At 34.8% G+C, this 27,924-nt stretch overlaps 1 protein-coding gene across 1 annotated transcript; it reads left to right on the top strand.

Annotated features, from left to right (window-relative positions):
* The first annotated feature begins 3 nt into the window (after window positions 1–3).
* Window positions 4–12,921, top strand: LOC115963725 (MACPF domain-containing protein At4g24290-like). The gene is made up of 7 exons (XM_031082859.1): window positions 4–792; window positions 1,929–2,167; window positions 5,542–5,734; window positions 7,472–7,531; window positions 8,687–8,879; window positions 10,431–10,594; window positions 12,050–12,921. The coding sequence occupies exons 1-7, from the start codon at window positions 526–528 to the stop codon at window positions 12,734–12,736; spliced, it is 1,803 nt and encodes a 600-aa protein (XP_030938719.1). The 5' UTR covers window positions 4–525; the 3' UTR covers window positions 12,737–12,921.
* The last annotated feature ends 15,003 nt before the right edge of the window (window positions 12,922–27,924 follow it).

Genomic DNA, 27,924 nt, shown 5'->3' with positions numbered 1-27,924 from the left:
GGACGCCGAAGCGGGTAGAGCTTGCCAAATGCATGAGACTCTGAGAACGAAACTCGCAGCCAGGCTGCCAGCACTCCAGCTTTGACTTCAGCCTCCCAAATCCCCTTTCACACTTGCCTTCACCTACCACCCCCACAAAAATCATTACTCTCTCCAACACAAAACATTAAAAAAAGAAAAAGACTCTTACAATGTAGTCAAAAAGGGCCGTGTTAACCGTGGCTTCAACTCACGATTTCAGTTCATACGCAAAAAATATGGTGTGTACCAAACAGAATTTACCATTTGATTAGCATCCGTTGAAGACATCGCTATTTTGAGTATTGACCAGTCATCCTCCAACTCCAATTCTTTTATTCATTTAATTAATAAACCAAACAACGACAACAAAGACTTGTTCATTTCTCTTGGTCTTACTTCTTACCTGTATTTATTACCTATATGAAAAGAGAGGAAAAAAAAAAAAAAACTATTAGTCCGTGATTTTGAGGAGCGGTTTTTGCTTTGAATGATCAAAGAAGAAGAATGAGCAGTAGCAAGAATAAGAAGATGGAAGAGCAGAAGGCGGCGGTGAAGGCGGCGATTGAGTCGGTTGGGTTGGGCTACGATTTGGCGGAGGATTTGAAACTCAAGTACTGTAAGAGGAGCTCGAGGTTGATCGTGATTGACGACGATCAGGTTCGTGACTTGGTGGTCCCGGCTGGAATTGCAGTTCGAAATGTTCCTAAGTCCATAAAGTGTGATAAAGGCGAGCGTCTTAGGTTTGCTTCTGATGTTCTCTCTTTTCAACAGGTAACCTCTTCCTCGTACTATTACACAACGTGTTTCTTTGTTTTGTTTTGTTTTGTTTTTTTGTGTTTCCTTAAATTTTAGTGTGTTTGTTACCTAGGAATTTAATTGTCGAGAATTACTAGTATTTCTATGAACATCTCAATTCTCATGAAATATGCAAGAATTCTGCATTTTAAGTGATAAATTTGTGGCGTTTTGTCTCAAAAATGAAAGAAAGAAAAAAAAAATAATTGTGGGTTTTTTTTTTTTTTTTTTTTTTTTCAACAGGTATCTCTTGGCACTATTACACAACTTCTGTCTGTCTGTATGTCTGTCTATGAGTTTATTTGTTTTCGTTTTTTTCTTTCGTAAAAATCAGTGTTTTCGGTATCTAGGAATTTAATTGTTGAGAATTCGGGTAATTTAGTTAGTCGTTTGATAAAATTCTTGAGAATTACCAATTCTATGAACATCTCAACTCTAATGAAATGCAAGAATTAAAGTAGGGTTGGTTTTATGCAAGTTTTTTTTTTGGTCATGGGAGGTTCTATTTTTGTATCAATTTTGGTTAATTTTGTGGGTTCTATTAATGGGATTACCTTGTTGATTTTTTTTTTTGTTTGTTTTAATGAAAGTTAGTTGGAAATTCTATATATAATTTTTATACCAAATAAAGGTGAACGTTTGGAGTGGTGGCTTTTCTTGGTAAGTATATTTGGAGTTATGGCATTCTTGGTAAGTGATGGCTTTTGAAGTTTTGAGCATTTGATGGGTTTGGACTTTGGAATTAAAAATGCTGTGGAAAAAGTAATAGTGTGTTTTGAGAAGCTTTTTTTTTATGGGGCTGAAGGTCCATGTCAGCCTTGAAATTGACTTGGCTGCAACTGAACAGCATGAGGAGTGCCTAGACAAAAACTAAAAACAAATATAACCATTTGATAAGATTGGAATGATATTGATTAATTTTCTTTTTCATTTTTTAACCATGCTGACATATTATTTCTTTTAACTGAATTCAAAAAAAAAAAAAAAAAGTATTGTCAATTCTGTGGTAAAATCTCATTGAAGTAATTCCTGCAAACATACTTTGTTTCTCAGTATCAAAATTTTTATATAAACCTACATAAGATTAATCGTCGTATGTTTTATGCTTCTAGATGTCTGAGCAGTTTAACCAGGAACTATCTCTTTCTGGTAAAATTCCGTCGGGTCACTTCAATGCTGCATTTGAATTCACTGGAGGCTGGCAGAAAGATGCTGCCAACACTAAATCCCTTGCATTTGATGGTGTATCCGTCACACTCTACAACATTGCACTAGAAAAATCACATGTGGTATTGCATGATCATGTTAAACAAGCTGTCCCATCATCATGGGATCCTGCTGCATTGGCAAGGTAAGTTCTATGGCTTCAGCTATATATTGAATTCTCTCTATTTTCTTTTCATCCCCACCTATATTGTTTTAATTTCATGGCCTCCATGAGTCACTCTTTATTTCCACTTCTATCCTCTGACATATTTCCGTTAAAACCATAAAAATAATTAAACAAAAACTTGTATGATAAAATTGTTGCAAGTGGGTTTACTTAATGTTTCGGATTAATTCAACTCATTAACCTTTTTATTGATCTATCAGCATTATTTGATGCATCATTTCTCCCATATGGAAGAAAATTGATGAGAAAGTCATATCTAAGCAGGCTGTAGATGCACGTGTTGTGTCCACCCTTTTAAGGAAAAGTCCAAATGAAAATAAAAACAACAATAAAATTGAAATTAAATTAAAAAAAAAAAAAAAAAAAACAACAGCAACAACACAGAGTCCAGGAACTCTAGAAAATCCTTAGTGGAAAAAGCATGAGAATTCAAAGTCCAGTCATACAAAATCTTCAAGAATAAAAGCTTCAACTTTGTCATGTGCATGTCTTTCCCCTCAAAGCAATGAGCATTTCTTTCTCTCCAAGGCACCACATTAAACATAGAGCAACAACATTCCATATCTCCCCATTGCTTCTCTCATCAACATGTCCCTCCCAATAGGATAATAATTCCAATACAGAAGAAGGCGTTACCCAGGACACACCAAATAAACAGAAAGTAAGAGACCACAATTCACAAGCCACTTACTTTGCACATAAAGCACTGATCCATGATGATTAACCTTCATTTTCTAAGGTTATCTGTAGTCAAGATTTTACCTAACAATCACACCATGTGAAAAAAGCCACCCTTGATGGTACACGAGCTTTCCAAATAATCTGCCAAGGAAAAAGGATCCTACCTCCTCTCAATTCCTTATAATAGCTCTTCACTTGGAAACATTGAGTCTTTGAAGGCATACATTCCAATTTATCTTCCTCCCTGTGATGTAACTTTGTAGTGTATACATTATCCAGTAATTGAACCATGTATTCTAATTCCCAGTTTTGCACCTCTCTAATGAATAACAAATTCCCACAAAAGGACCCATTCCTGTTCTCTAAGTAATCCACCACCTTATTGTCTTTGTACCTGGCAATGAGGAAGAGGCTAGGATCTCTCCTAAAGGGTGGTCTGGTCATTTGACAAATAATTCCAAAACTGTATTCCATATACATTACCTACAACATATCTGATAAAGAGTGAGAAGCTGTCCCATCTTCTAATATTTTTCTATAAGCCCACACCATAAGGTCTCCTAATCTCATCAAAGCACCAACTCCCCCAAGTAGTGCCTTACTTTATATCTACCAACTTCCTTCATAACGCATTTTCTTCTTTCCCATAACGCTGCAATTATTTTCCCAGAGGAGGTTGATTAAAAAGCATTAGGTTCTTAGTCCCCAAACCTCCATTAGAAATTGGGGTGCAACAAACATTCCTGTTGACTTAAATGAAATTTAAACTCCTCACCCAAACTACTTCAGAGAAAATTCCTTTTCTTTTTTTCCCCAAGCAATGGGATTAAAGATTAGACATAAGTTGAAAGGTTAGATAACATACTTTTGATTAGACAAAGTCTCCCTCCTTTTGATAAGTACAATTTCTTCCAACCAACCAATCTCTTATGCATCATCTCAATGATAGTTTATGTGCCTTAGCTTGAAGCAAGCTCCCAAAGGTTACCAAATATTTCATTGGAAGGCTGCAATATGACATCCAAGATTACTTGCCAATTTATCAATATTCCACACCTTTCCAACTGGAACAATTTTGGCTTTGCTCAAATTAGTCCTCAAGCCTGACATTGCCTAACTAATGAGGATACATCTCAAATGGCAAAGTTGAGCAGGGTTTGCATGATTGCATCACAGAAAATGAGTGTATCATCAGCAAAAAGGAGATAAAAAATCACTACAGTTTCATCCCACACACTATTAATAGTGAAGTAATTCAAATATTCACCTGACACTGCTCTTGCTTTCATCCACAAAGAAAAGAGATTTTCCACAAAGGCTAAGGTGCAGGTGAAAGGTAGAGGAAATATCAATGATCTAGGGCCTTGAAGTTGTATTGAAAGATGTGGAAATGATCGATGAAGTTGATTTGCTTCATCACTCAGATTGAAAGGTTTCGTTTTCTTTTTTTTTTTTTTTTTGGGGGGGGGGGGGGTGCTTGAGAGAAAGAGAGGGGTAAGTCTCAACTTATCGGAGGGGCTGACTGGAGATAAATAAAGGAAGAAGAGGGTGTGACAGATTAATAGAGGTGGCTGTGTGGTGCAAAGAATGAAAATAAGTGCAACACTTGTGATATGTTGCTGGGCAAAGTTCTAAGTGTTTGAGGGCTATGGTAACATTTTGGTAAGCCACATGTTGGAAGACTAAATTTGGTTTTGTTTGGTTTAAGTCTTTAGGGCCTTAAAACAAAGGTGAACCACAAATGATAGCTTTTCCACTCTATAAAACTGAACTGAACTGAAAACTTGCAAAAAGGAAATTTTGATCACAAAGAGTAAGTTGCTGCAATAGAGAACTCAGTATTATAGACAACACCCGAAAGAGAAGAGAAATGACCCTAAGCAAAAAGGGTTTTCCTGAGAAGCATATTGGCAATAAAGAGTACTGAACTTCAAGTAAACTCATAATTTCATGGTTGAAAGCTATACTGCTTATTACATGCTACTTATAACTATCCGCCTACTTATAATCCCCAAGTTATCTTGGATCTAATCAAACCCATAAAAAGAAAAAAACCCTTCTTCTCCCCCTCCCCAAACGTACTTATCCAAAAGAGAAAAAGGAACCCTGGCCATAATCCCCAAGTTATCTTGGATCTAATCAAACCCATAAAAAGAAAAAAACCCTTCTTCTCCCCCTCCCCAAACGTACTTATCCAAAAGAGAAAAAGGAACCCTGGCCTTATTAAGAAACATAAAATCCATAATAAAGAAAGTCCATAGGTGAGCCCATTCCCGATATTTACTAAATTCCTAAAATACCATGATTGACTAAAACGTAAAAAATATTATAAATTTCAGATAACCTCTATTGAGGCTTCTTCCTTTTCCTTGTTGCTGGATTTGCTTTATTGGTAGAATACAACTTTTCAACTCAATATTTACATATATTGTTGCTTCATAGGTGTCTTTTTTTTTCATAGAAAGGTAGTACTCATAGATGTCATTAAGAGTGAGGAGATCTGTCTTCTTTTTCTATGTAAAATTTGTTTTAATTAATGTTTCTTAGCAGTTCCTAATAATCAAGTTATGTTCATTGTTTGTATGTTATTAATCAAATTGTACTAAGTTCAGAAAATGTTATAGAATAATGTTGTGTTCTGATAATTCTAGGTTTGTTGAGAAGTATGGTACACATGTCATAGTTGGTGTGAAGATTGGGGGAAAGGATTTAATATATGCAAAGCAACAGCATTCATCAAGTCTCCAACCTGCTGATGTACAGAAAAAGTTAAAAGATATGGCAGACAAAATGTTTGTAGATGGGACTGGACAGTACAACGTGTATTCAAATGAGAGGCCAAAGGTTTGAAGGAATTCTGTCTATGCTTTTCCCTATGAATTTTAACATTTATTGCAGAGCAATATTTATGTTTGGAAGGATGTAGTCTAGGGTGGTCACTTGTATTCTATTTTATACCCTTTTTTTTTAAGCCTACATATTCTTCTTAGCAATAGGCCAACATGTGTTCTTGTAGAGCCAGAACTGGTGTTCTTTCTGTCCTTCCACTAGTCTGATGGTGCCTTTTATGGTCCATCCCCTAGTGAATCAGAAATACAGAAAACAAAAACAGCACTTGGAACAAAGAATATGATTGCATTATAAGGTTGCAATTGAACAGATCGAGCAAGTAAGAGAATAGCTTGCTTCCAACACTCAGCTGCTTGAATGAAGCAAGACTCTTCAATTTCAGAATTTCCCTGTTGAATCTGTTTAGACCTGACTCTGCCAGTAGTATCCCTTTTAGTCCTTATCATCTAGCAGAATGAAGGTGGTCTCCTGTGTATTCACTGGCATCCAATTCTGATTTCTACCTTAGTTTCAGTTCTATTGTTATAAAGTGAGTTTTATATTCTGAGTTATAGTTTTAACAATTCAAAAATCTTTTTGTGTGTGTGTGGGAAGATGCCTCTTAAGATAGTATCTATCCCTCTGTTTGCTGTTTTTGTTTTCCTCATCTAATAAATCCACTTTTGATGATGAGGCATGTGGCACTTTCCCCACCTGTTTTGAAATAATAAAAAGAAGGTATTTTAGCAGAGGGGAAAGTAATAATTAGAACATGCATATCTTCAAGTGCTCAATTTGTAGTGTTAGTTTTAAAATTTTAATATATTCATGTCATTATTAGAAAATAATAATTAGAACATTCATATCTTCAAGTGATGAATTTGTAGTATTAGTTTAAATTTTTTATTATATTCTTGAAACCAACTGCTAGTTTGAGCACATTTTTTGCCCCTGCAATGAAGTCTATAGCTACAATATAATTGAGTGCTATTTAAAGTTTAAATATAGGATAGTGGATTTACTTGATCTATTTCCTCTTTTGAATAAAACTAATTATTATATATATATGCTAGTGGATTTAATATTTAGTTAGTTATTATTTGGTTTGAGCCAGTGCTTGAAAGAAAGGTTCATTCTTGTCCTTTCGAATGTATTTAAGCTGTGTTGAAGAGCCAATTGTCTCAAAAGCTTTAGCTATTTGGAATGAACCAACAGTTTATATCAAGAAATAGAATACCACAAACCAACGCACTCCTGATCAGTCAATTATAATAATTTTCCCACCGGCTGATATATTTTTGCCACGTCTAGTTGATATCAACTGTGGGCTGCTGCATTTTGCATCATAAATTTTAATCTGATTCCATTTTGAAGTTTTCTGCTGCATGCTGTCCTGGTGTTCCGAATTTCAAGGGATCTTAGGTGCCTCGATACAAGGTCACAAATGTTGCTCTCTTAAAGAATCTCTCTTTCATGAAAAATCTTTTTTGAAATTTCTTATATAAATCAACCATACCTTGATAATTCCTGTAACTTCATAGTATTGCTTAGAGGTGTGAACCCGTTGTACTTTCTGATAAAAAGAGTTGCCACTTGTTAAGCTTCACTTTCAGCTGGTCATCTTATGGTTATAATGTAGCAGCATGAATGAGGATTGATTTCTTTACCAATATTTTGTTTACTATTTGAGATGAAATGCAAGTTTAGGCAACTATCCAGCTATCTTAATTTGTATTATACTTTTTGTTTCAGCTTACGCAGGGTCTTCCCTTCATGGACACAATTCAATCAGGTTCTTACTACTATACTGAGGTACACTTTCAGCAAATAAAATCTTAACTAACGATTAAGTTTGTAGTGGTTAAAATGGTCCTAAATAGCACTAAAGATTGATTGTAAGTGAACTCTTCTGGCTCCTTGTAATAGTTTTTTGTTGTTGTTGTTGTTGTTTCCTTGCAATAGTTACTTCAATACTGTGAACCATCTGCATTTTTCTTTTTGCTTTTCACTTCTTTTCTTTTTCTTTTTTTTCATTAAGAATCTTTGGCTAACACATGGGACATTAATTTGTTTGTGTAATTCCTTGTTGTGATGTTGGGTTTGTAAGAAAGAGTAGCAGAAGAGAAGGGAGAGAAAATGGAGAGATGAGACATTGGAAAGAGGTGCTTTGGTTTCAGCCAATGTTCTGATATCCGACAGTCTTTGAAATAAAATTTTTGAAATAATATTAAATGCATTTATTTAGATAATCATATTTACCTTAAGATTTCATATTGTGGTCGAAATGGAGTCAAATCATGTTGCCAAGACGACATAATAAATATTAGATGGACCTATTTGTTTAATTTAAAATAAAATTATATGAGAAATTAAATCAAATTATTTTCAAATAGACTTGGGTCCAAGCCATCTCATCAACAAAACTTATTACAGAATTATTTATTTTTTTAAAAGTAATCAATATTTTTTGAAAAAATGGCCAGTTTTTTAGGACCTTAATTGTGATGAGCAATTTGTGGTTGAACTGTCTATTTGACTGGTTCTGGCTAGTCTTACTGGATTGCTGGCTTCAAGGGCAGCCTGAACCAATCTCCACACAGGGTTAATCTGGTTCAACCATCCGGTCTAGTCCAGTTTTCAGAAAACTGGTTTCAGCCCACTAACATTAGTATTTATGGTTTATATGAAACCAAATAGTAAAAGTACTTCTCTACAGTACATGTTACTCTCACTCTCACAACAGTTTATAAGTGAACTTACTATGGTCTTTGATTCTAAGGCTTGAATAATATATTATACTGTACCAGCAAAGATCTACATTTGACACTTTGGGCACATTTTGAATATTTATTGAAACCAGTCATTTATATGGTGAATGTTCGTTGTAGCACTTTGCTGTCCTCTGTCAAGTTTTTGACTTCTAAATATCGTCACAGCTTTCAGTAGCTTACAGCTTAATTATTTCAGATGCAGGATATTAAATTCGCTTGCAAGAGGAAAGGGGGAAGCTTGAATAAAACTCTATCCCACAATGACTGGTGTCAGACAGTTCAGTTTGAACCTGATGTGATCTCAATGTCATTTGTCCCAATCACGTCATTGTTGAATGGAATAAATGGTAGCGGCTTTTTGAGCCATGCCATTAATCTGTACCTCCGTTGTAAGTATTAAGCATAGTCTCCTTTTGCATTTATTTCATTTTATTGAAAACCTGGACCTCTCAGAAATTGCCGCATTTAGATTGATGACATGTATTTCATATAATCTTTTAATGAGGGGTTTGTTAGCTTTTAGTTGGTCTATGAGACAATCCTTGCCATCAATGGAACTCCTGGTCTCAGATTAATTTATATATATATATATATATATATATAAATTTGCCTTGGCCTTTAAGATCAACTTAGAGAAGATAAGAGCCAATCCTTTCTCAGTGAGGTATAATTTCACTAGTAGCCTCTTGTATATCTTGTTAGTTCCTTGGAGAGTAAGCCTGATGGTCAGGAACTCTAGGATTGGTTCTGGAGAAATTGTGCTGTCACTTTTTTTCTTTTTTCTTTTTTTTGGGGGGGGTGGTCAAATAAGGAATTTGTACAAGTTCTAAAACTTTTCTGTTTTGTTGGCTTGTTGCTATGAGAATGGTAATTTCATGGTGAGTAAATAATAACTGCAGTATTCTATGTGTGTATTTCATTAAATATTGCAGTTATTTCCATGAAAATGGTTATGTTCTTAAGAGTGAGTTCATAGATTTTTCAAGTCTTTGATCCTTTGCCTTGTTCTCTTTTTCCATGTTTTACTTTTGGGTAAGTTACAATAACCTGCCTCAAGGTTTGGGGAAATGTCAAGATCTTCCTATTTTTTTAATAAATGACACTCTACTCCCTGAGGTTTTGATTTATATAAAAAAAATAACCTCTTACGACCACTTATGTCCATTACAATTTAAGTCAAAATACATATTTTTCAAATTAAGTTCTCTCATCTTGAATAATCTCAAAATAATGCTTACTAACCATAATGTTTATATGATAAGAATATATATATTAAAAGTAAAATAAAAATAATAACCTCGAGATAAGTTTCAGTTTTAGAAATAGGAGGAGGTTTTGACATTTTCCCAAACCTTAAGGGAGGTTAGTGTAATTTACCCTTTATTTTTCAAGTGACATCCTCTGAGTTTTTATTTTTATCATGTTTGTTCACAAGTTTTGCTTAGTTGTTAAATATAACTCACTTTACATCAGCCCATCTTATAAATATACTTTACAGTTTCATCTGTATTCAACTCAGTGGATATGTTGAGAAATTCTTTGCTGCAAGGACAATACCCTGTTATGTATATATATATATTTTTCCTGGCTGACCCAATTTTGTAGTTTGCCAAACACTCTTTTTAAGTTTATGCAAGGAAGTGTACTTATAGATATCCCTGTAGTCATGTAGAGTTTTTTGTTCACATTATTAATGAATAAACACCCAATTTTTGAAGCCCCTTAAGGTAATTTTCATGGTCCATTGGCTTCTGGGTGATGCCTCTTATTTAACTGTTAGGTGGTAGCCCATGTTCCTAAGAGTACAGATATCAGATATGCACTTATTTTGAATGGCTGTGCTACTTTAAAATTAATGTGGCTTATATTTTTTAGCCCAAAATTGTGTTATGTAGGAAAATGTAAACCATTCTTCTTTTTGACATGTTTTATGAATGCAGATAAACCACCAATTCAGGAACTTCATCAGTTTTTGGAGTTTCAACTTCCAAGGCAATGGGCACCAGTACTTGGTGACATTCCCCTTGGTCCAGATAGGAAGCAGAGTACTGCATCATTACAGTTCAGCTTCATGGGTCCTAAGCTCTATGTTAACACAACTCCAGTAATGCTCTTAGTCTTTTTTTTTTAAATGAATTAATATATATATATATATATATATATTATTGGACAAAATACATTTTATTTTCCTGTGGTTTAGGCCGAATTTGATCCACCAATTTGTGGTTAAATCCATTAAGACTTGGAATTACAACCATTAAAAAATGAATGTAAAAGTCACTTGCGGCCTGAGTGAAAACCCTAAAACACCACATTAACCTCATTTTGGTCATTGGTTTCACTGATTTGGGGACTTCTTGGGGAATCTAGGGAGTGGTTCTAGCAGCAATGATGATGGGCTCATGGGACTTGGACCAGGTGAGGTTATAAAAACTGTCCATGGTGTTCAAGGAGAGTTTGGTGCCTAAGTTTTGGGTAGTGGTGATTGGTTATGACAAGGTGGGATTTATAAGAGGGGCTGAATTTCACAGAGAATGTGGTTTTGAAGACAAGCATTGAGGGATTGAGGTTCTTTTTTTCCCCCTTTTTCACTATACTAGTTTGAGCTCCATAGACATTGTTGGTCCACTTCCTGACAGTTTTAGCTTTTGGGTTGGATGTTCGAACAGCTAGTAGAGTGTCACTTTGCTTGGTTATTGCAGAAAAGTGGCCTGTATTTTCTCCTGGATAAAATTTGGCCAGTGTGGCACTTTATTATGAGATGCTATTAGAGCGTTCAAAAGAAGGCTCATAAGTGTATCAGTTACTTGTGATATCAGGAAAGCCTCTCCCTTGCCTTCTCATTCTCACTCCTTTGTTCTTGCCGCTTAAACCTTTGGTATTGACATATATTAAAGTTCAGAAAATCTCTACTATATTGTTTTTTAGCAATTTTTTTTTTAAGATGTAGTAAAAGGCTGTTGTGGACAGGTCAAGCAATGAATTCTGTTGAACTGAGGAACAATGATACTGCATTCTGTTTCAATAAACTCAAGTTTCTTATTAGGTTCTGAAATGTAGCCTGTTTGATGAAAGTCATCTTTCTTTCTCACAAGGTTATTATATCCACGTGCAACCTTTCTCATGTTCAGAAACTCCTGATTGCCATTTTATGCTGCGGCCTTAAAGAAATGCATGCTTAGTGAATGTCAACCATCAGAAATTGGAATTTCTGTTCTCATACAACTTTTTTCTCATATAGGACGCCTTTGCTTTTGAATAGGTTGGGTGGTAGTAGTATTATATCAGTTTACCTCCTATTGTTTCCATCTGCAGTAGTCTTGACAAACTGGAAGAAGTCTTGCAGTCTTGACTCTTTAAGTTCCCTCTCAATGCCCTTTGACATCTATATTGAACAATAGAAGGATGAAAAGAAAATAAATCATCACTTCATGTGGAGCCTTCTGATTTTTATGTCTTCTGGCTGTATTATTCTTGATTTTCTTTTACTCTATTTGGGGTGGAATAATTGTATATTGTATTGATTATCTTTTACTCTTATTGATGAATTACTTGACAGGTTGATGCGGGTAAGAAGCCAGTGACTGGACTTCGACTCTATTTGGAAGGGAAACGAAGCAACTGCCTAGGGATCCACTTGCAGCACCTTTCCTCACAGCCAAAAACCTTTCAACTCCTGGATGAACCTAATGGCAAGGCCTCTTATCTCTCATCTGATCGCAGGTACTATGAGAAGGTTCAGTGGAAGAGCTTTTCTCATGTCTGCACAGCCCCTGTCGAGTCTGATGATGATCTCTCTGTTGTCACTGGGGCATACTTTGAAGTAGGAGACTCTGGATTGAAGAAAGTTTTATTCTTACGGCTTAATTTCTCTAAAGTCATTGGTGCCATTGCTGTGAAAGCTCCTGAATGGGATGGTTCCCCTGGCTTGGCACAAAAATCTGGAATAATCTCAACACTGATCAGCACTCGTTTCTCAAATGCTCAAAAACCGCCTCCTCGGCCTGCTGATGTGAACATAAACTCTGCTGTCTATCCGGGGGGCCCTCCAGTGCCAACCCAGACACCTAAGCTTCTAAGGTTTGTTGACACAACAGAGATGACAAGAGGACCACAGGACTCACCTGGGTACTGGGTTGTGTCTGGTGCAAAGCTTTCAGTTGATAAGGGTAAAATCTCTGTAAGAGTCAAGTATTCTCTCTTGACTGTGATTTCACCCGATGAAGACGTCCCAGGGGAATTCTAAGCATGGTTCAATTTTTTTCTGAAAAAGGAGGATTGTTAGGGAACAAGAAATACCTTACATTTTAGAAAGGAAAGGGCTGTAATTGGTTAGGTTCTCATGCAGGGTAGGGTTTGTGCTGGAAGATTTTATGAGCTGGTTGGTTGTATATAAAATTTCTTTATTCAATTTGTGTAAATTTTGCTTTATTTCTTGTAGATTACCCTTATTGTTGCCAATATTTAAATGTTTGTGCTCGGAGGATTACCTGAGAAATTTACTCAGGTGGTTGTTAATCTCTCTCTATCTCTGAGTGTGTGTGAACGAAAGGAAATTCTCAAAGCATTAGAAATAAATATTTTTTAAAATTATATACACCGTGGTTAATTAAATCAAAAAGTTTCAGTTGTTATAATATTATAACCTGATGATTTTAAATTTTACAATTTATAAATGACCAAATGTGTACAAATGTTTCCACTCAAATTACAAATGTTTGTAAAACAATGTATTATGCATAAAAAAATCTTAGGGGAAATTACATTTTAAACACTATAGTTTGGGGTTGTAGCAAATTAAACTCTAGAGTTTCGGATGTAACAAATTACACAAAACCATGCAGTTTCAAAAAATTAATAAATTGAACCTTGAAGTCAAATGAGATACATGATGTCAACTTAAGGGTTAAGTGGTACTCCGTTGTTTTGATTTTGAGTTTTTTTATAAAAAAAAAATAATAATAATAATAGATGAAATAAATTGAGAGAGTTGTGCGATGCAAAGACTGAAAAGGAACTTGAGAGAATTCTCCCCATACGACATCGTGAGGAAAAAAGGAGAGAGTTCTCCCTGTATACGTTGATGTTGAGAGGAAGGAGAACCTTGCACTTCTGGAGAGAAACACACATGAAGCCAAACTCGAAGGAGCTCTAAGTCAGAAAACGAATTGAGAACCTGAGAAGACAAAAAAAGGTTAGTTCTTTGGTTTTTAGGGTTTGTGTATTTGAGGTATTTGTTGTTTGGTTTGTTAATTTAGGATTATAATTGGTTAATTTCATATTTCACTAGGAAAATTAAAAGGAAAAAATGTAATATGTCATGTCAAATTAAATATAATCCATACTTAGTAATAGTAGGTGTTGTATGGAGCCTGAAACGAATTGTCATGTCTTTGTGAAATGTGAAGTAGCTAAGAGGGTTTGGAGTTGTTGGCTGGACTGTCCGAATGTGTTGTTGAATGTAAATAGAAATATTGTAGATATTGCTATGGAGATTTTGGAATCTGGTTCATCCAGTGACTTGGAGATTTTCTTTGGGGCTGCATGGGCAATTTGGTACAATAGAAATAGAATTGTGTACGAGTCCTCAAGTCAAATCCCTGATCATATTTGGGGTTTTGCAAAGAAACATATTTTTGAATTCAAAAATGCTTCAACAGCTTGAGCTCAAAGTTTGTCTCGGTCAGAAGGAAAGTGGTTAGCGCCTCCTCCAGGTGTATTCAAGATCAATGTTGATGGTGCTACTTCGGATTGTGAAAAGAACTCTAGTGTGGGAGCTGTTATAAGGGATTCAGCTGGTAATATTGTTGCTGCTTGCTGTAAATATCTTCAGGGTCAATACTTGGTGGAGGAAGTTGAAGCTTTGGCTATGGAATGTGGTCTTCTTCTTGCCAAAGAGCAAAAGCTTTCCCAAATTATTTTGGAATCTGATGCTCTAACAGCGATCACTAGTGTTTTAGCAGCTGAAAATGGTGGCTGTCTTGGCCATATTTATCAAGGAATTCATAGTCTGCTTGCTTCTTTTAGTAGCTGGAAAATCAAGCATGTGAAAAGAGAATACAAGAAGGCAGCTCACGAGTTGGCTCAGTATGCGAGGTAGAAGGAATCATCTCAAGTTTGGAAAGGAGTTTGTCCTCCTTGGTTGATTCAAATTGTGCAGGAAGATAGTTTGTAACCCGGTCATTGCCTTGAGCTTTTCTCTCCTGGCTTTGTTGTACTTTCTTTTCTTCTTGGCAATGAAATTTCAGCAGTTTGCTTTAAGTTCAAAAAAAAGTAATAGTAGGTGTTCACCAAACCACTCAAACCGCATGACCACACTCAAAACGACCAAAACTGCCTCAAAATGGAGTAACCGCACCACACTATACAGTACAGTGTGCAGTTTTATGATAAAAAAATTTGCGAAAAACATAGGTAGCAAGAATGATAAATAAAGATAACTTAGAAATCACAATTCTATCTCATTACCCATATAGCATGGATTAAAGCACCAAACAATTAAGTTATCACAAAGGAGACAATTACAACACAAAGAGGGACTCGTCACTCAAGTTACCTATAATACTCCAATGCATTGAAATTGACGTGATGCGTACACTTGCATTGGAGCATTGCCTGGTGTGTTGCCTCTTTGTGTTGTACTTGTCCCTTCTATGATAGCTTAATTTCCTAGTGCTCTAACCACTTCACTATATGAGTTATCAAACATAATTGCGCTTGCTGAGCTACTACCTTCATTGGTCATCCTTGCCACCTATGTTGGTGTTAAGCGTGGATTGTATTTAATTTGACATGATATATTACAACTTTTTTCCTTTCAATTTTATTTGAAAAGCAAAAAACTAACCAATTATAATCTTAAATCAACAAATTAGAAAACAAATCCCCAAATACAACAAACCCTAAAACTAAAAAAACTTGCCTTTTTCATCTTCTCCAGCTTTGAGGTCCTTCAAGTTTGGCTTTGTCTTATCCTTCTTGTTCATTTCTCTCCAATGGTGCAAGCTAGGGTTATCTTTGGCAGTTGACGACAGATCTCCACCTTAAAAAACCTACATCGGTGGGTCGAGTGGTGGGTCTCCTCCTTCGAGATCAAAATCAACCTAATCCAATCATGAAAAACCTCAAATCTGGCAAGTTCCACCAAACCTAACAACGTTTACAATGAATTACGATGGAGATCCACCCATTTCATTGACAAATCCAATCAAATTTGGCAGAGATCCACTAGATTTGATGAGATCTCAATCGGATCTGGTGAGGATTTTAGCCATTACTCTACATATTTATACTATTACCAATTTTGTTTGAATCCCACCACTTGACTAGATCAGGTCAAGGTGTGGCTTGAGCACAAATACAACTTGGATCGACTCATGGGCACTCCTAGTGCAAGCTTCTTCTTCATAGCGATGCCAACACTGCACAGGGAGAACTCTCTCGAGTTCTCTCTCAATCTTTACATCTCATAATTCTCTTGAGTTCTTTCTTCTTCTTCTTATTTTATTTTTATTTTTAACTCAACTTCAAAACAATGCCATACCACTTAACCCTTAACTTAACACTTGTACCTCATTTGGCTTTAGGGTTCAATTTGTTACTTCTCCTTCTTATATTGGTGTTAACGGAATAATTAAACCCCAGAATTTTGACGCGTATATTATTTTTGTTGCCTATTATGATTATAGGTGGTTCATGTGAATCAAAGTCTCTCTCTCTCTCTCTCTCTCTCTCTCTCTCTCTCTCTCTCTCTCTCTCTCTCGTGTCAAATAATTACCTTCCTTTTTTAGATTCCACTATGTCTATGTGGACGTTACTTTCTTTGTTTGTTAGAGTTGCGGGCGGCTCATGTGAATTAAGATTCTTTTTTCTTTAGTGCCAAATAATCACTTTCCTTATTTTTTAGATTCCACTATATATACGTTACATTCACCGTTACTAAAGTTATAGGTGATTCATGTGAATAATATTTTGTTCCTTTTCATGGTAAATAACTTTATTGTTTGTCTTTTGGATTTTATATACAATTGAATTTGTTAATTAAATGGTAAATATTATCTTCTAATTTTGTTTCTTTCATGATAATCACTTATATCATTTAGGTATATTTGTAGTCATTTTGTGACTTGGTTGGCCAAAAGTGGTCCAAGCAGTCCTTTCTTTAGGTAATTTTTAGTATGACGGCAAAGTATTGGTACCAACTACCAAGAAATCGCGTTGACTATTATCACCTGCTGTTGTAGTGTGATCAAGTGGGAGATGATGGTGTTGTAAGTGGGATCAAACCATAACAATGGTGTACCCTATTACCCTTAATCTCCTACAATGTTTCCTAGAAAGTTGGTGAAAACTTCCCATGAATTTAATTTATCTAGTAAAGGGATTCAAATCTTCTAGAGTTCCTAAAGTACTCTACCACATAGAGTTCTTTTAATCTTAACCTCTCATTTAAAAACCAATGATTCAGATTTCACCATGTCATTAATTCTAGAACAAAACCTTAAAATTAGATGCCACATCAACTATTAAAATGGACATGTCACATTTTGAATTTATTTTAGTTTTAAAAAATCAAATTTGAACCCAATCTTGTTGCCGTGCCAACACCAACGGCACCAAACTTGTCTCCGATGAGATCTCTACACTAGAATGAATAGAGAACTTGGCAGCCGGTAAGGATGTATTTTGCTAGAGTGGGGCGAGTGGGGGAGCTGTATGGGTTGGGTCGCCAAGAGCTTCAGTGGCAAGGTGAAAAGGCTACATTTTCAGATCTGGGTTATAGACAGAAGCGTGAACCTTTTGTTACAGAGAAAGTCATCTCTCTATTTTACAAGTATGGACTCTACTTACCAAATAAAATGATATAATAATGAATTCAATTGCGTACAGAAACTAACTTAGAAAAAAAATGGGTACAAAAATTGTCCCAGGCCATTACGCCTAAAGAGCAAGTATACTAGTAGTTGAAAAATGCGACAACTAGAGAAACATAATTTGCACAGACTTATGTTAATAATGGTTCTACAAATCTTTTTTTTTTTTTTTTTTTTTTTTTTTTGAAAATTGCTGCTAAGTTCTCTATTCATTTTAGCACTGAGATCTCACCGAAGACTAGTTTTAGTGCAGTTGGGTGTTGGCACGGCAGTGAGATTGGGGTTCAGATTTGAGTTTTTAAATTTTTTAAAACTAAAAACAAATTCAAAATGTGACATGTCCATTTTAATAACTGATGTGGCATCTATTTTTAAGGTTTTATTCATAATTAATGACATGTTGTAATCTGAACCATTAGTTTTTAAATGAGAGGTCAAGATTAAAAAAACTCTATGCAGTAGAATACCCTAGGAACTCTAGAAGATCTGAATCCCTAGTAAAGAGTTACAATTGGGTTACAACTCTAGTGAAGTTACACATTTTTTCAAATCATAGATTTTCAAAGATTAAACGGTTAATAAAACACACCATTATCTATTACATCATTAAATGATTGCCTAATTAATAGCATTCTCATTATCTCTCTCCTTATTAAATACTTCTTAATCTTATGTCTTTTTCTCTCTCTCCTTATTAAGTTTTTTACTATCATCCATTTTTTTCTGCCTTTTACTATCATCCATTTTTCTCTACAATTTTTCTACGTTTTTCTTATTTAAGTCAATTTTTTTTTTTCTTCCCTAAATAAAACCTCTACCATTTTTAACATCTTTTTTTTTACAAAATGTTCAAGTAAAAATATTCACCAAGAGTTGCAAATAGTTCATTCACCTGGAGTTGAGTTCAGGTTACATTTGATGTAATTCTAAGTAATATTACATTACTCAATAACTTATTATTGAATTTATATTTTGAAAATTCCACCATTGAATTACATATTCTATATACTCTAAATTTGCATCTTAATTAGATATTAAGGGTAATACCACATGTATCACTCAACTGTGAAACGATACGAGAACTCCTACTACCAAGTCCCAATTTTTTTTTTTTTTTGAGAACCAAACCAGCAAGTTTTCATTCATCCAAATTCAGAATATCATGATACAGAGCATTTACCGCTGGCAGTGGGGATTCTTCCAACCAATACAAATCACAAAAAATATATTTAGCATCTCTAGCAAGAACATGAGCTACCTTATTTCACCTTCCTACTAATACATTTGACTAATACATATTCCAAGCCGGTCAGTAGACATTTGACATCTTCAATAATATTTGCCCAGTAAGGATTGATTAGTGAGTGATAAACAAGTCACATTCAGTTGTGATAATTCAATTCATATTGAATCTCAACTCGTTTATAATTTATTTCCTCTTCAACCCAGTAGGTAGAGTGTTCGAAATAAATTATTAAAGAGTACACGGGTAAAACCATTAAAGTCTCTTTAACCTCTTATCCACACAACTGGATATGAACGGGGGTACCAGTGGAGGCTACGTCCGTCTAAAGGATTAACCAACTCTCTTGGACAAACTATACGTATAATTTTCAAGGTATTCTTCTGAAGAAAGTTAACAACTTAATTGACATACGCAAGTGCTAAAAAATATTTTCTCTATCCATGACACAAACGCAAAGACCTGAGAGAAAGAGAGGAAAAAAAAAGTAAAAGAGAGAGAGTGAGAGATTTCACTTAATCGTGTCTTCATCAACCCTACCTATCCACCCTACGATTCCGCTATTCCTCCTCTTGTCGACCCTACCTATCCACCCTACGATTTCGGGCATGCCCCCCCCCCCCCAATTTTTTTAATAAAAAATACTAATATATATATAGATACTAAAAAATTACAAGTAGCAAATTTAAAAGCCATTAAGCCCAATCAACCAATTTTACATAAAACAAACAACCTCACCTTTTATAATTTTAAACAAAATAATTTTGTCCTTACTCTGAATGTATTAAAGACACCAAAAATTATTTATAAAAATAAAAAAATAAAACTTCAGCAACCAAGCAATAGCAAAGATGAAGGCCAAAGCTGCCATGGTTAGAAGCAAAGCCGCCCCCCTTACTCTAAATCCTGACTCCATCCTTGGACTTGGGTTACCTCTAATACTCCAATGCATTGCAATTGACGTGATGCGTACACTTGCATTGGAGCACTGCCTGGTGTGTCGCCTCTTTGTGTTGTACTTGTCCCTTCTATGATAGCTTAATTTCCTAGTACTCTAACCACTTCGCTATATCAGTTATCAAACATAATTGTGCTTGCTAAGCTACTACCTTCATTGGTCATCCTTAAGCTTTTCACGTGTTCTATCACTTTCAAACTTTTCAAAAGCTTTTCTCTCTCTCTTTGATCGGTCTAAGATTCTAAGCAAGATTTTTGTTGTTTTCCCTCAAATTTCTTCGAGGGTTTTTGTCCTCAAAGGCCAATAAGACCTTTATACCCCTCTTTTTTCATTTATTTTCATGTTTTCATGCATTTTTGCCATGCATTAAAGGGAAATTTCGAACCTAAGGGAAATTGGGATTTTTGTTGATTTAAGCCTTTTCTTTAGAAATTGATCAATGGGTTTTTGTTGTGGGATGATAGACAACTAGTCTATGTGAATTAATTTGATCAATTTGATGATTTGTGAAAAATTGGAATTTCTAGGGCTTGAAACTACCTGATTTGGGGATTTTGTTCAATTGAGCTTAATTTGATGAAATTGGCTTGTGAGATTGATTGCTTTGATCATTATTTTATGTTACCTATCTTGTGTAATGATCAATTTGGTCAATTTGTTGGATTTTTGAAAGTGGGTTTTCAAATTTGGAGTTTTTGATTTAAACTCTATGCTCAAGCCAATTTTGTGACTTTAAAGTGCAATTGAGCTTATTCTCACTGCATTAGAGCATGCATCATGTGTTGATATTGTTCATGCATCATATAGAATTGCTATTTCTATATTTTTTTGTGCTAACTTGCAGTCTGCCCTTGGTTTTTCTGTTTTTTTTTTTTTTTTTTCTCTCTTTCTCTTTTGTGTCTGTCCTTTGATCCTTAGCATCATGGTTAGGAAAACTAGAGCCCATAGGACTTCCACCTTTACTTCTTCCCCCACCTTTGATAGTGAGAGGTTCTTGAGTGAGAAAAACCAGGAAGCATATGAGAAGCTGAACCTTCGTAGGAATGTTTGGGTTGAGAGGAAATTTTTTGTTAGACGAGCTAAATGGTGAGATTAGGAGAAACTTTGACCGTAGGGGCTGGTTACCTTTGTTGGATGTTGATCATCCTCCTCCGGCTGCCTTGATCAGAGAGTTCTACTTGAACCTCTCTGTCCACTCCTATGATTCCAACACTCTTGTGAGAAGTTGGATACGAGGTGATGAGTACACCATTACTCCTTCGGTAGTGGCTGCTGCTCTTGGGGTGCCACTGGTCCAGCATCCGGTTTACACTTATGATGAGTCTCCTCCTTTAGATGATATCATGTCATACATCATTGGTACTTCTATCCGGTGGGGTTCTGATCCTCGAATCACCTCTCACGAGTTGACCAAGATTCACTATCTTTTCTTTTGGATTTTGATGTCGCGGAAGCCAGAAGAAAAGTACACATGATGCTCTCTTTGATGGATAGAAACTAAACTATTAGTTCCTGGTAGTAAACCTCGAATCCACGAGAAGTTCCTTGAATCCACAAGGTGATAGGTCTGGAATCCACCAGAGAACAAAATAGACACAAGTCTGAATTTTTATTGATAATAAACTCTGAAAAACGTTTACAGACTTAGAGGCCTATTTAAAGGCTCCTTAAAACTTGACAGACAAGAAAATATAATCTAAAATAACTCCTAATTGATACCTAACCATGATAGGAGCCAAATTTGACCTAAAGAGCATTAAATGCACCTAAAAGCAAGGAAATAAATCACCTAAACCTAAAATAACGTTTTTTACATAAAAATACCAAAAATAATAAATTACAATAATTAAATAGTAAATTGTGTCCTACATCAGACCCCTCCACTTGAAACAAACTAGACCTCGAGTTCATCTTTGAAATCTGAAATCTTCCGCTCCAAATAAACAAATACTGTGAATGCTTTAATAACTTGATTAGGCTCTGAAACTTGAATCCTTCATAAAGTGTAGCATAAAATTTCTTCTCATCTACTTTCAATTTATTTGCAACATCAATCAAAAATGGGTTGATAATAAAATTACAATTTTCTACTCCAAGAAAATCAACATATTGTGTAGTTCTCTTCAATAAATCAACTGGAACCTAGGGGTTGTGGGTGATGGACTCGTCCTCACCTTTGACCTCAAGTGGATCTTCCACAATATTCTCAATAATTACTATCTCTTGATCTCTGTGATCTTCCACAATCAACTCAATCTTCTTTTCAAGTTTCAATTCAACAACTTGTTGCAAGTCTTGACCTTTTTTAACCACTTCAAAAGTTTCTCTAGAAATAGGTTGCTTCTTCTCAACCCTCAAACTCTTTCCTTTACTTGAAACATGGACTTGGCTGTGATAATTTTGGTTTTGACCTTTCGTGTTGTGAACATATTTATTTTCATATGAATATACAGATTTATAATCAACACTTGTATAATCTAGTATATCATAATAGTCGTTAGGAAACCATAAATCAATTAATACTTTTTTCATTCTTTGCCAAGAGCAGATTGGATGCTTACCTCGCCGCTTTCTATCAATTTGAATCTCTTCCCACCATTCCTTTGCTTCATCGTCCAATTTATTAGATGCAAGCTGCACTTTTTCTTCATCACAAATCTTTCAAAAATTAAAATATTCTTCCAAATCAAGAAGCCAGTCGATAAAATCCAACTTACACATATCTCCATCAAATAATGGAATTTTCTTGTAGTTAGGAGTGCGTCTTTTAAGATATTGGTCATTGTCATTGTGAGATGAATTCCTAGCAAGAAGAGTAGCAATCTTTTGCTTGATTTCACCTATAATTTGCTGACTCTTTTCACAAAATTGGTGACTCTCATCACAAAAATTAAGGAACTCAGCCCTAGTGAGGATTGGGTTGTTGACGTCGCCACCGCCGTCATTGTTGTGGTGGTCACCGTCTCGCCGGTTAGCCATTAGACTAGGGTAAGTCAAGGCTTTGATACCGACTGATATCGCGGAAGCCAGAAGAAAAGCACACACAATGCTCTCTTTGATGGATAGAAACTAAACTGTTAGTTCCTGGTAGTAAAACTCAAATCCACAAGAGGTTCCTTGAATCCACGAGGGGTGATAGGTCTAAAATCCACCAAAGAACAAAATAGACACAAGTCTGAATTTTTATTGATAATAAACTCTGAAAAACGTTTACAGACTTAGAGGCCTATTTAAAGGCTCCTTAAAACTTGACAGACAAGAAAATATAATCTAAGATAACTCCTAATTGATACCTAGCCATAATAGGAGCCAAATTGATACCTAACCACAAATTGATACCTAAAGAACATTAAATGCACCTAAAAACAAGGAAATAAATCACCTAGACGTAAAATAACGTTTTTTACATAAAAATACCAAAAATAATAAATTACAATAATTAAATAGTAAATTGTGTCCTACATCAGATTTCTTGTCATTCGATCTGGCCTATCTCTCATTTGCACACCATTCCTTTGGAGAGATGTGCATTTTTGTATGCCCTTGTCACAGACGCTTCTATGAGTTTTCCTTATCTATTCATTCGTTCTTTGATTGAGGTTCATAGGAGTAGTTCTACCGCTCATGCTCTTTTCTTTTCAGTTTTCATTCATCGGATTCTTTTGCATTTAGGATTAGAGCAGTTTCCCACATCTGAGCCTGTTCATATCATTGCTCCTATCGGTGCCACCTTTCTTAGGAAGAGGGCTGCTCAGATGAGAGCAAGCTCTAAATGCCCTAGGGTTGAGTCTTCCGATATCACACCTCCTCCTCCCTCCTCTACAAGTGATACTTCTGCTGAGGCATCTGTTGATCCTGCTGCTGTTGTTACTGATGCTATTCCCCCACCTTCTACTTTGGATGATTCAGACATTCGTCATACATTGGAGACTATCATGACCGTTCAAGCGGCTCATGGTCAGCTTTTGGTGGACATGCTTGATGAGCTTCGTGCCTTGCGAGCAAATTTGGAGCACTTTAGACAATCACCTCCGCCACCTCCTTTTGGTGATGAGTGCAATTCTTCATAAAAAGGGGGAGTACATATGTAGGGAGATTTTGTTGTTAGGGGGAGATTTTTGATGTTTTGGAGCTGTGGAGCTTTTAGATTGTATCTAGGTGCTCATTCTGTATTTAAATTTTTGGCTTATGATGTATTTTTGTTTTTTATTGGGTTGTCCATGATAGGGGGAGATATTATGATGTATTTATATATGTTTCTTGTTTCACATTGTGCTACATTGATTATTGATTTATATTTATGAGGTTATTCATGATATATGTCTTGTAGTTTATGTTATGTGAAATCAAGAATTTATTGTGTGTTACTTGTATTTTCCACACGTGTTTATGTGTTTGTTGAGTGTTTCAGGAATATACAAGTTGATTCAGTCATGCTGTTGTCTACACTTACAACTAATAGATAATAGTTAGGTTGAATTTGTTATGATGGGCAATATTTTTGTAATGGGCTGTTTTTATGTAACTTTGAGCATTTTGTTTAAGTTTGTGTTTTGTCACATATTACCAAAGGGGGAGTTTGTTAGGTTCTAAGGAATTAGGAACTAATGTATTAGAACTTCAATTTGTAATGTTGGTAAACCATAATCAAAATGTTTTTAGTCTTGTTTTAGACTTGCTCAAAGTGTGTTAATATGTAAAGTTGGAATCAAGTGTTCTGCAGGATTTACTGTGTAAATCTGCCTGGCTCGATCGATTGAAGCTCATGTAGATTATTTTTCTACAAAATTTTCTAACTCAACCCAAGCCCATTTGACGTGTAGGGTTTTATGTTTTGTCTTAAGTATAAAAGGGAAAACTCTAGTAACGTTTAGAGGTTGCTCTTTATGCTGTGTGTGTGAATCTTCTGTGAGATCTAGAGGTGTTTGCCTTCACATACACTTAGGGTTATCAAGAATCAAGATTATGTCAAGAACTTGATGATCAATTCAGTTGCTGTTTCAAGAGCTTAAAGATATACAAACGGAGTGCTTATGCTTGCTGTGAATCCAAGAAAGAAGTAGCTAGTGGACTCGAAGCTGTCACGTGGTCATGGCAGTAAGTTTCCTACTCGAGGTAGCAATATGATGTTAGAGGTCTAAGTCGCTATTGTGTAAACTTCAATTCTTTCCTAGTGGATTTGGTTTACCTTGAGGATAGTTAAGTTAAATCCTCCCCAGGTTTTTTACTGGTTTGATTTTACTAAGTTATCATATTGTTGTGTTCTTTATTTTCTGCACTTTACAATGATATGATATATTTGTGTTAACCTAGATTTGATAATTTGACTAAGTAATCACTTGGCTAATTAACTAGGTTAATCTGATTGTGTTCTAAGGGGTCTAAAAACGTACAAGCTTTTTCTTCGTAGCGATGCCAACACTGCACAGGGAGAACTCTCTCGAGTTCTCTCTCAATCTTTACATCTCATAATTCTCTTGAGTTCTTTCTTCTCCTTCTTATTTTATTTTTATTTTTAACTCAACTTCAAAACAATGCCATACCACTTAACCCTTAACTTAACACTTGTACCTCATTTGGCTTTAGGGTTCAATTTGTTACTTCTCCTTCTTATATTGGTGTTAACGGAATAATTAAACCCCAGAATTTTGACGCGTATATTATTTTTGTTGCCTATTATGATTATAGGTGGTTCATGTGAATCAAGGTTTCTCTCTCTCTCTCTCTCTCTCTCTCTCTCTCTCTCTCTCTCTCTCTCTCTCGTCAAATAATTACCTTCCTTTTTTAGATTCCACTATGTCTATGTGGACGTTACTTTCTTTGTTTGTTAGAGTTGCGGGCGGCTCATGTGAATCAAGATTCTTTTTTCTTTAGTGCCAAATAATCACTTTCCTTATTTTTTAGATTCCACTATATATACGTTACATTCACCGTTACTAAAGTTATAGGTGATTCATGTGAATAATATTTTGTTCCTTTTCATGGTAAATAACTTTATTGTTTGTCTTTTGGATTTTATATACAATTGAATTTGTTAATTAAATGGTAAATATTATCTTCTAATTTTGTTTCTTTCATGATAATCACTTATATCATTTAGGTATATTTGTAGTCATTTTGTGACTTGGTTGGCCAAAAGTGGTCCAAGCAGTCCTTTCTTTAGGTAATTTTTAGTATGACGGCAAAGTATTGGTACCAACTACCAAGAAATCGCGTTGACTATTATCACCTGCTGTTGTAGTGTGATCAAGTGGGAGATGATGGTGTTGTAAGTGGGATCAAACCATAACAATGGTGTACCCTATTACCCTTAATCTCCTACAATGTTTCCTAGAAAGTTGGTGAAAACTTCCCATGAATTTAATTTATCCAGTAAAGAGTTACAATTGGGTTACAACTCTAGTGAAGTTACACATTTTTTCAAATCATAGATTTTCAAAGATTAAACGGTTAATAAAACACACCATTATCTATTACATCATTAAATGATTGCCTAATTAATAGCATTCTCATTATCTTTCTCCTTATTAAATACTTCTTGATCTTATGTCTTTTTCTCTCTCTCCTTATTAAGTTTTTTACTATCATCCATTTTTCTCTACCTTTTACTATCATCCATTTTTCTCTACAATTTTTCTACGTTTTTCTTATTTAAGTCAATTTTTTTTTCTTCCCTAAATAAAACCTCTACCATTTTTCTCATCTTTTTTTTACAAAATGTTCAAGTAAAAATATTCACCAAGAGCTGCAAATAGTTCATTCACTTGGAGTTGAGTTCAGGTTACATTTGATGTAATTTTAAGTAATATTACATTACCCAATAACTTATTATTGAATTTATATTTTGAAAATTCAACCATTAAATTACATATTCTATATACTCTTAATTTGCATCTCAATTAGATTTTAAGGGTAATACCACGTGTATCACTCAACTGTGAAACGATACGAGAACTCCTACTACCAAGTCACAATTTTTTTTTTTTTTTTTTTTTTTTTGAGAACCAAACCAGCAAGTTTTCATTCATGCAAATTTAGAATATCATGATACAGAGCATTTACGGCTGGCGGTGGGGATTCTTCCAACCAATACAAATCACAAAAAATATATTTAGCATGTCTAGCATGAGCTACCTTATTTCACCTCACTACTAATACATTTGACTAATACATATTCCAAGCCGGTCAGTAGACATTTAACATCTTCAATAATATTGTCCAGTAAGGATTGGTAAGCGAGTGATAAAAAAGTCACATTCAGTTGTGATAATACAATTCATATTGAATCTCAGCTCGTTTATAATCTTAATTTATTTCCTCTTCAACCCAGTAGGTAGAGTGTTCGAAATAAATTATTAAAGAGTACACGGGTAAAACCATTAAAGTCTCTTTAACCTCTTATCCACACAACTGGATATGAGGCCACGGGATTAACCAACTCTTTTGGACAAACTCTACGTATAATTTTTAAGGTATTCTTCTGAAGAAAGTTAACAACTTAATTGACATATGCAAGTGCTAAAAAAATATTTCCTCTGTCCTTATACTTTTCAAAGTAAGATTTCAAACCCAACAAAAAGATGATGCAATATTGTTGGAGAAATATCTGATATAGATATAATGGCCTTTTAATGTAAATTATCATGCCAGATTTAATAGGATTTTCTCGGTTTACCTAAGTTGAAAATTTCTCCCCCCTCCTCAATAAACAAGCTATTCTTACTAAAGCTTTTAACTTATTATAAATTTGTGAGCATCTTAAAGTTGAAAAAAAAAAATCTCAAAATAGTATCAGTATAAGTAATAAAAAATGATTTGTTAATTAATAAAGTAACAAAGAGCATGACTTAAAATAAAATAGAATGGAAGAAAAAAAATTCATATTATCGATCCTAACTAATTTAGGAAAAAAAAAAAAAAGTCGGTCCTAACTAATTTATTGAGAATATGTTGCCAATCTCAAAAATTTGGGATTATAGAACTTGTTGTTGTATAATTTTGTGAGCATCAAATTTTTATTATTATTATCAACATCAAAGTAATTTTTTCCTATAATAATGAGTGAGGGGTGATCCATTTGAACTCAAATTTGTTAAATTGATTCTTAACTTCGATTACAATCTTAATTTATTTCCTTTTCAACGTATTAGATCAAAAAGTAAACTGTGAACAGAGAAATAAATTATTAAAAAGTAGTAAATGAGTAAAAGTTTCTTTAACCCCTCATCCACGCACAACTAGATATCAACGGGCGTGATGGCTATGTCTAGCTAAAGGATATCGACCAACTATTTTGGACCAACTTTTCTTATTTTCAATGTGCTCTTTTTCGAACAAATTAGTTGACAAATCGATAGACA

Source organism: Quercus lobata, chromosome 10, assembly GCF_001633185.2.
Source record: "Quercus lobata isolate SW786 chromosome 10, ValleyOak3.0 Primary Assembly, whole genome shotgun sequence".
In the NCBI taxonomy this organism is placed as follows: Eukaryota; Viridiplantae; Streptophyta; class Magnoliopsida; order Fagales; family Fagaceae; genus Quercus; species Quercus lobata.
This window is presented reverse-complemented; position numbering and strand designations above follow the sequence as displayed.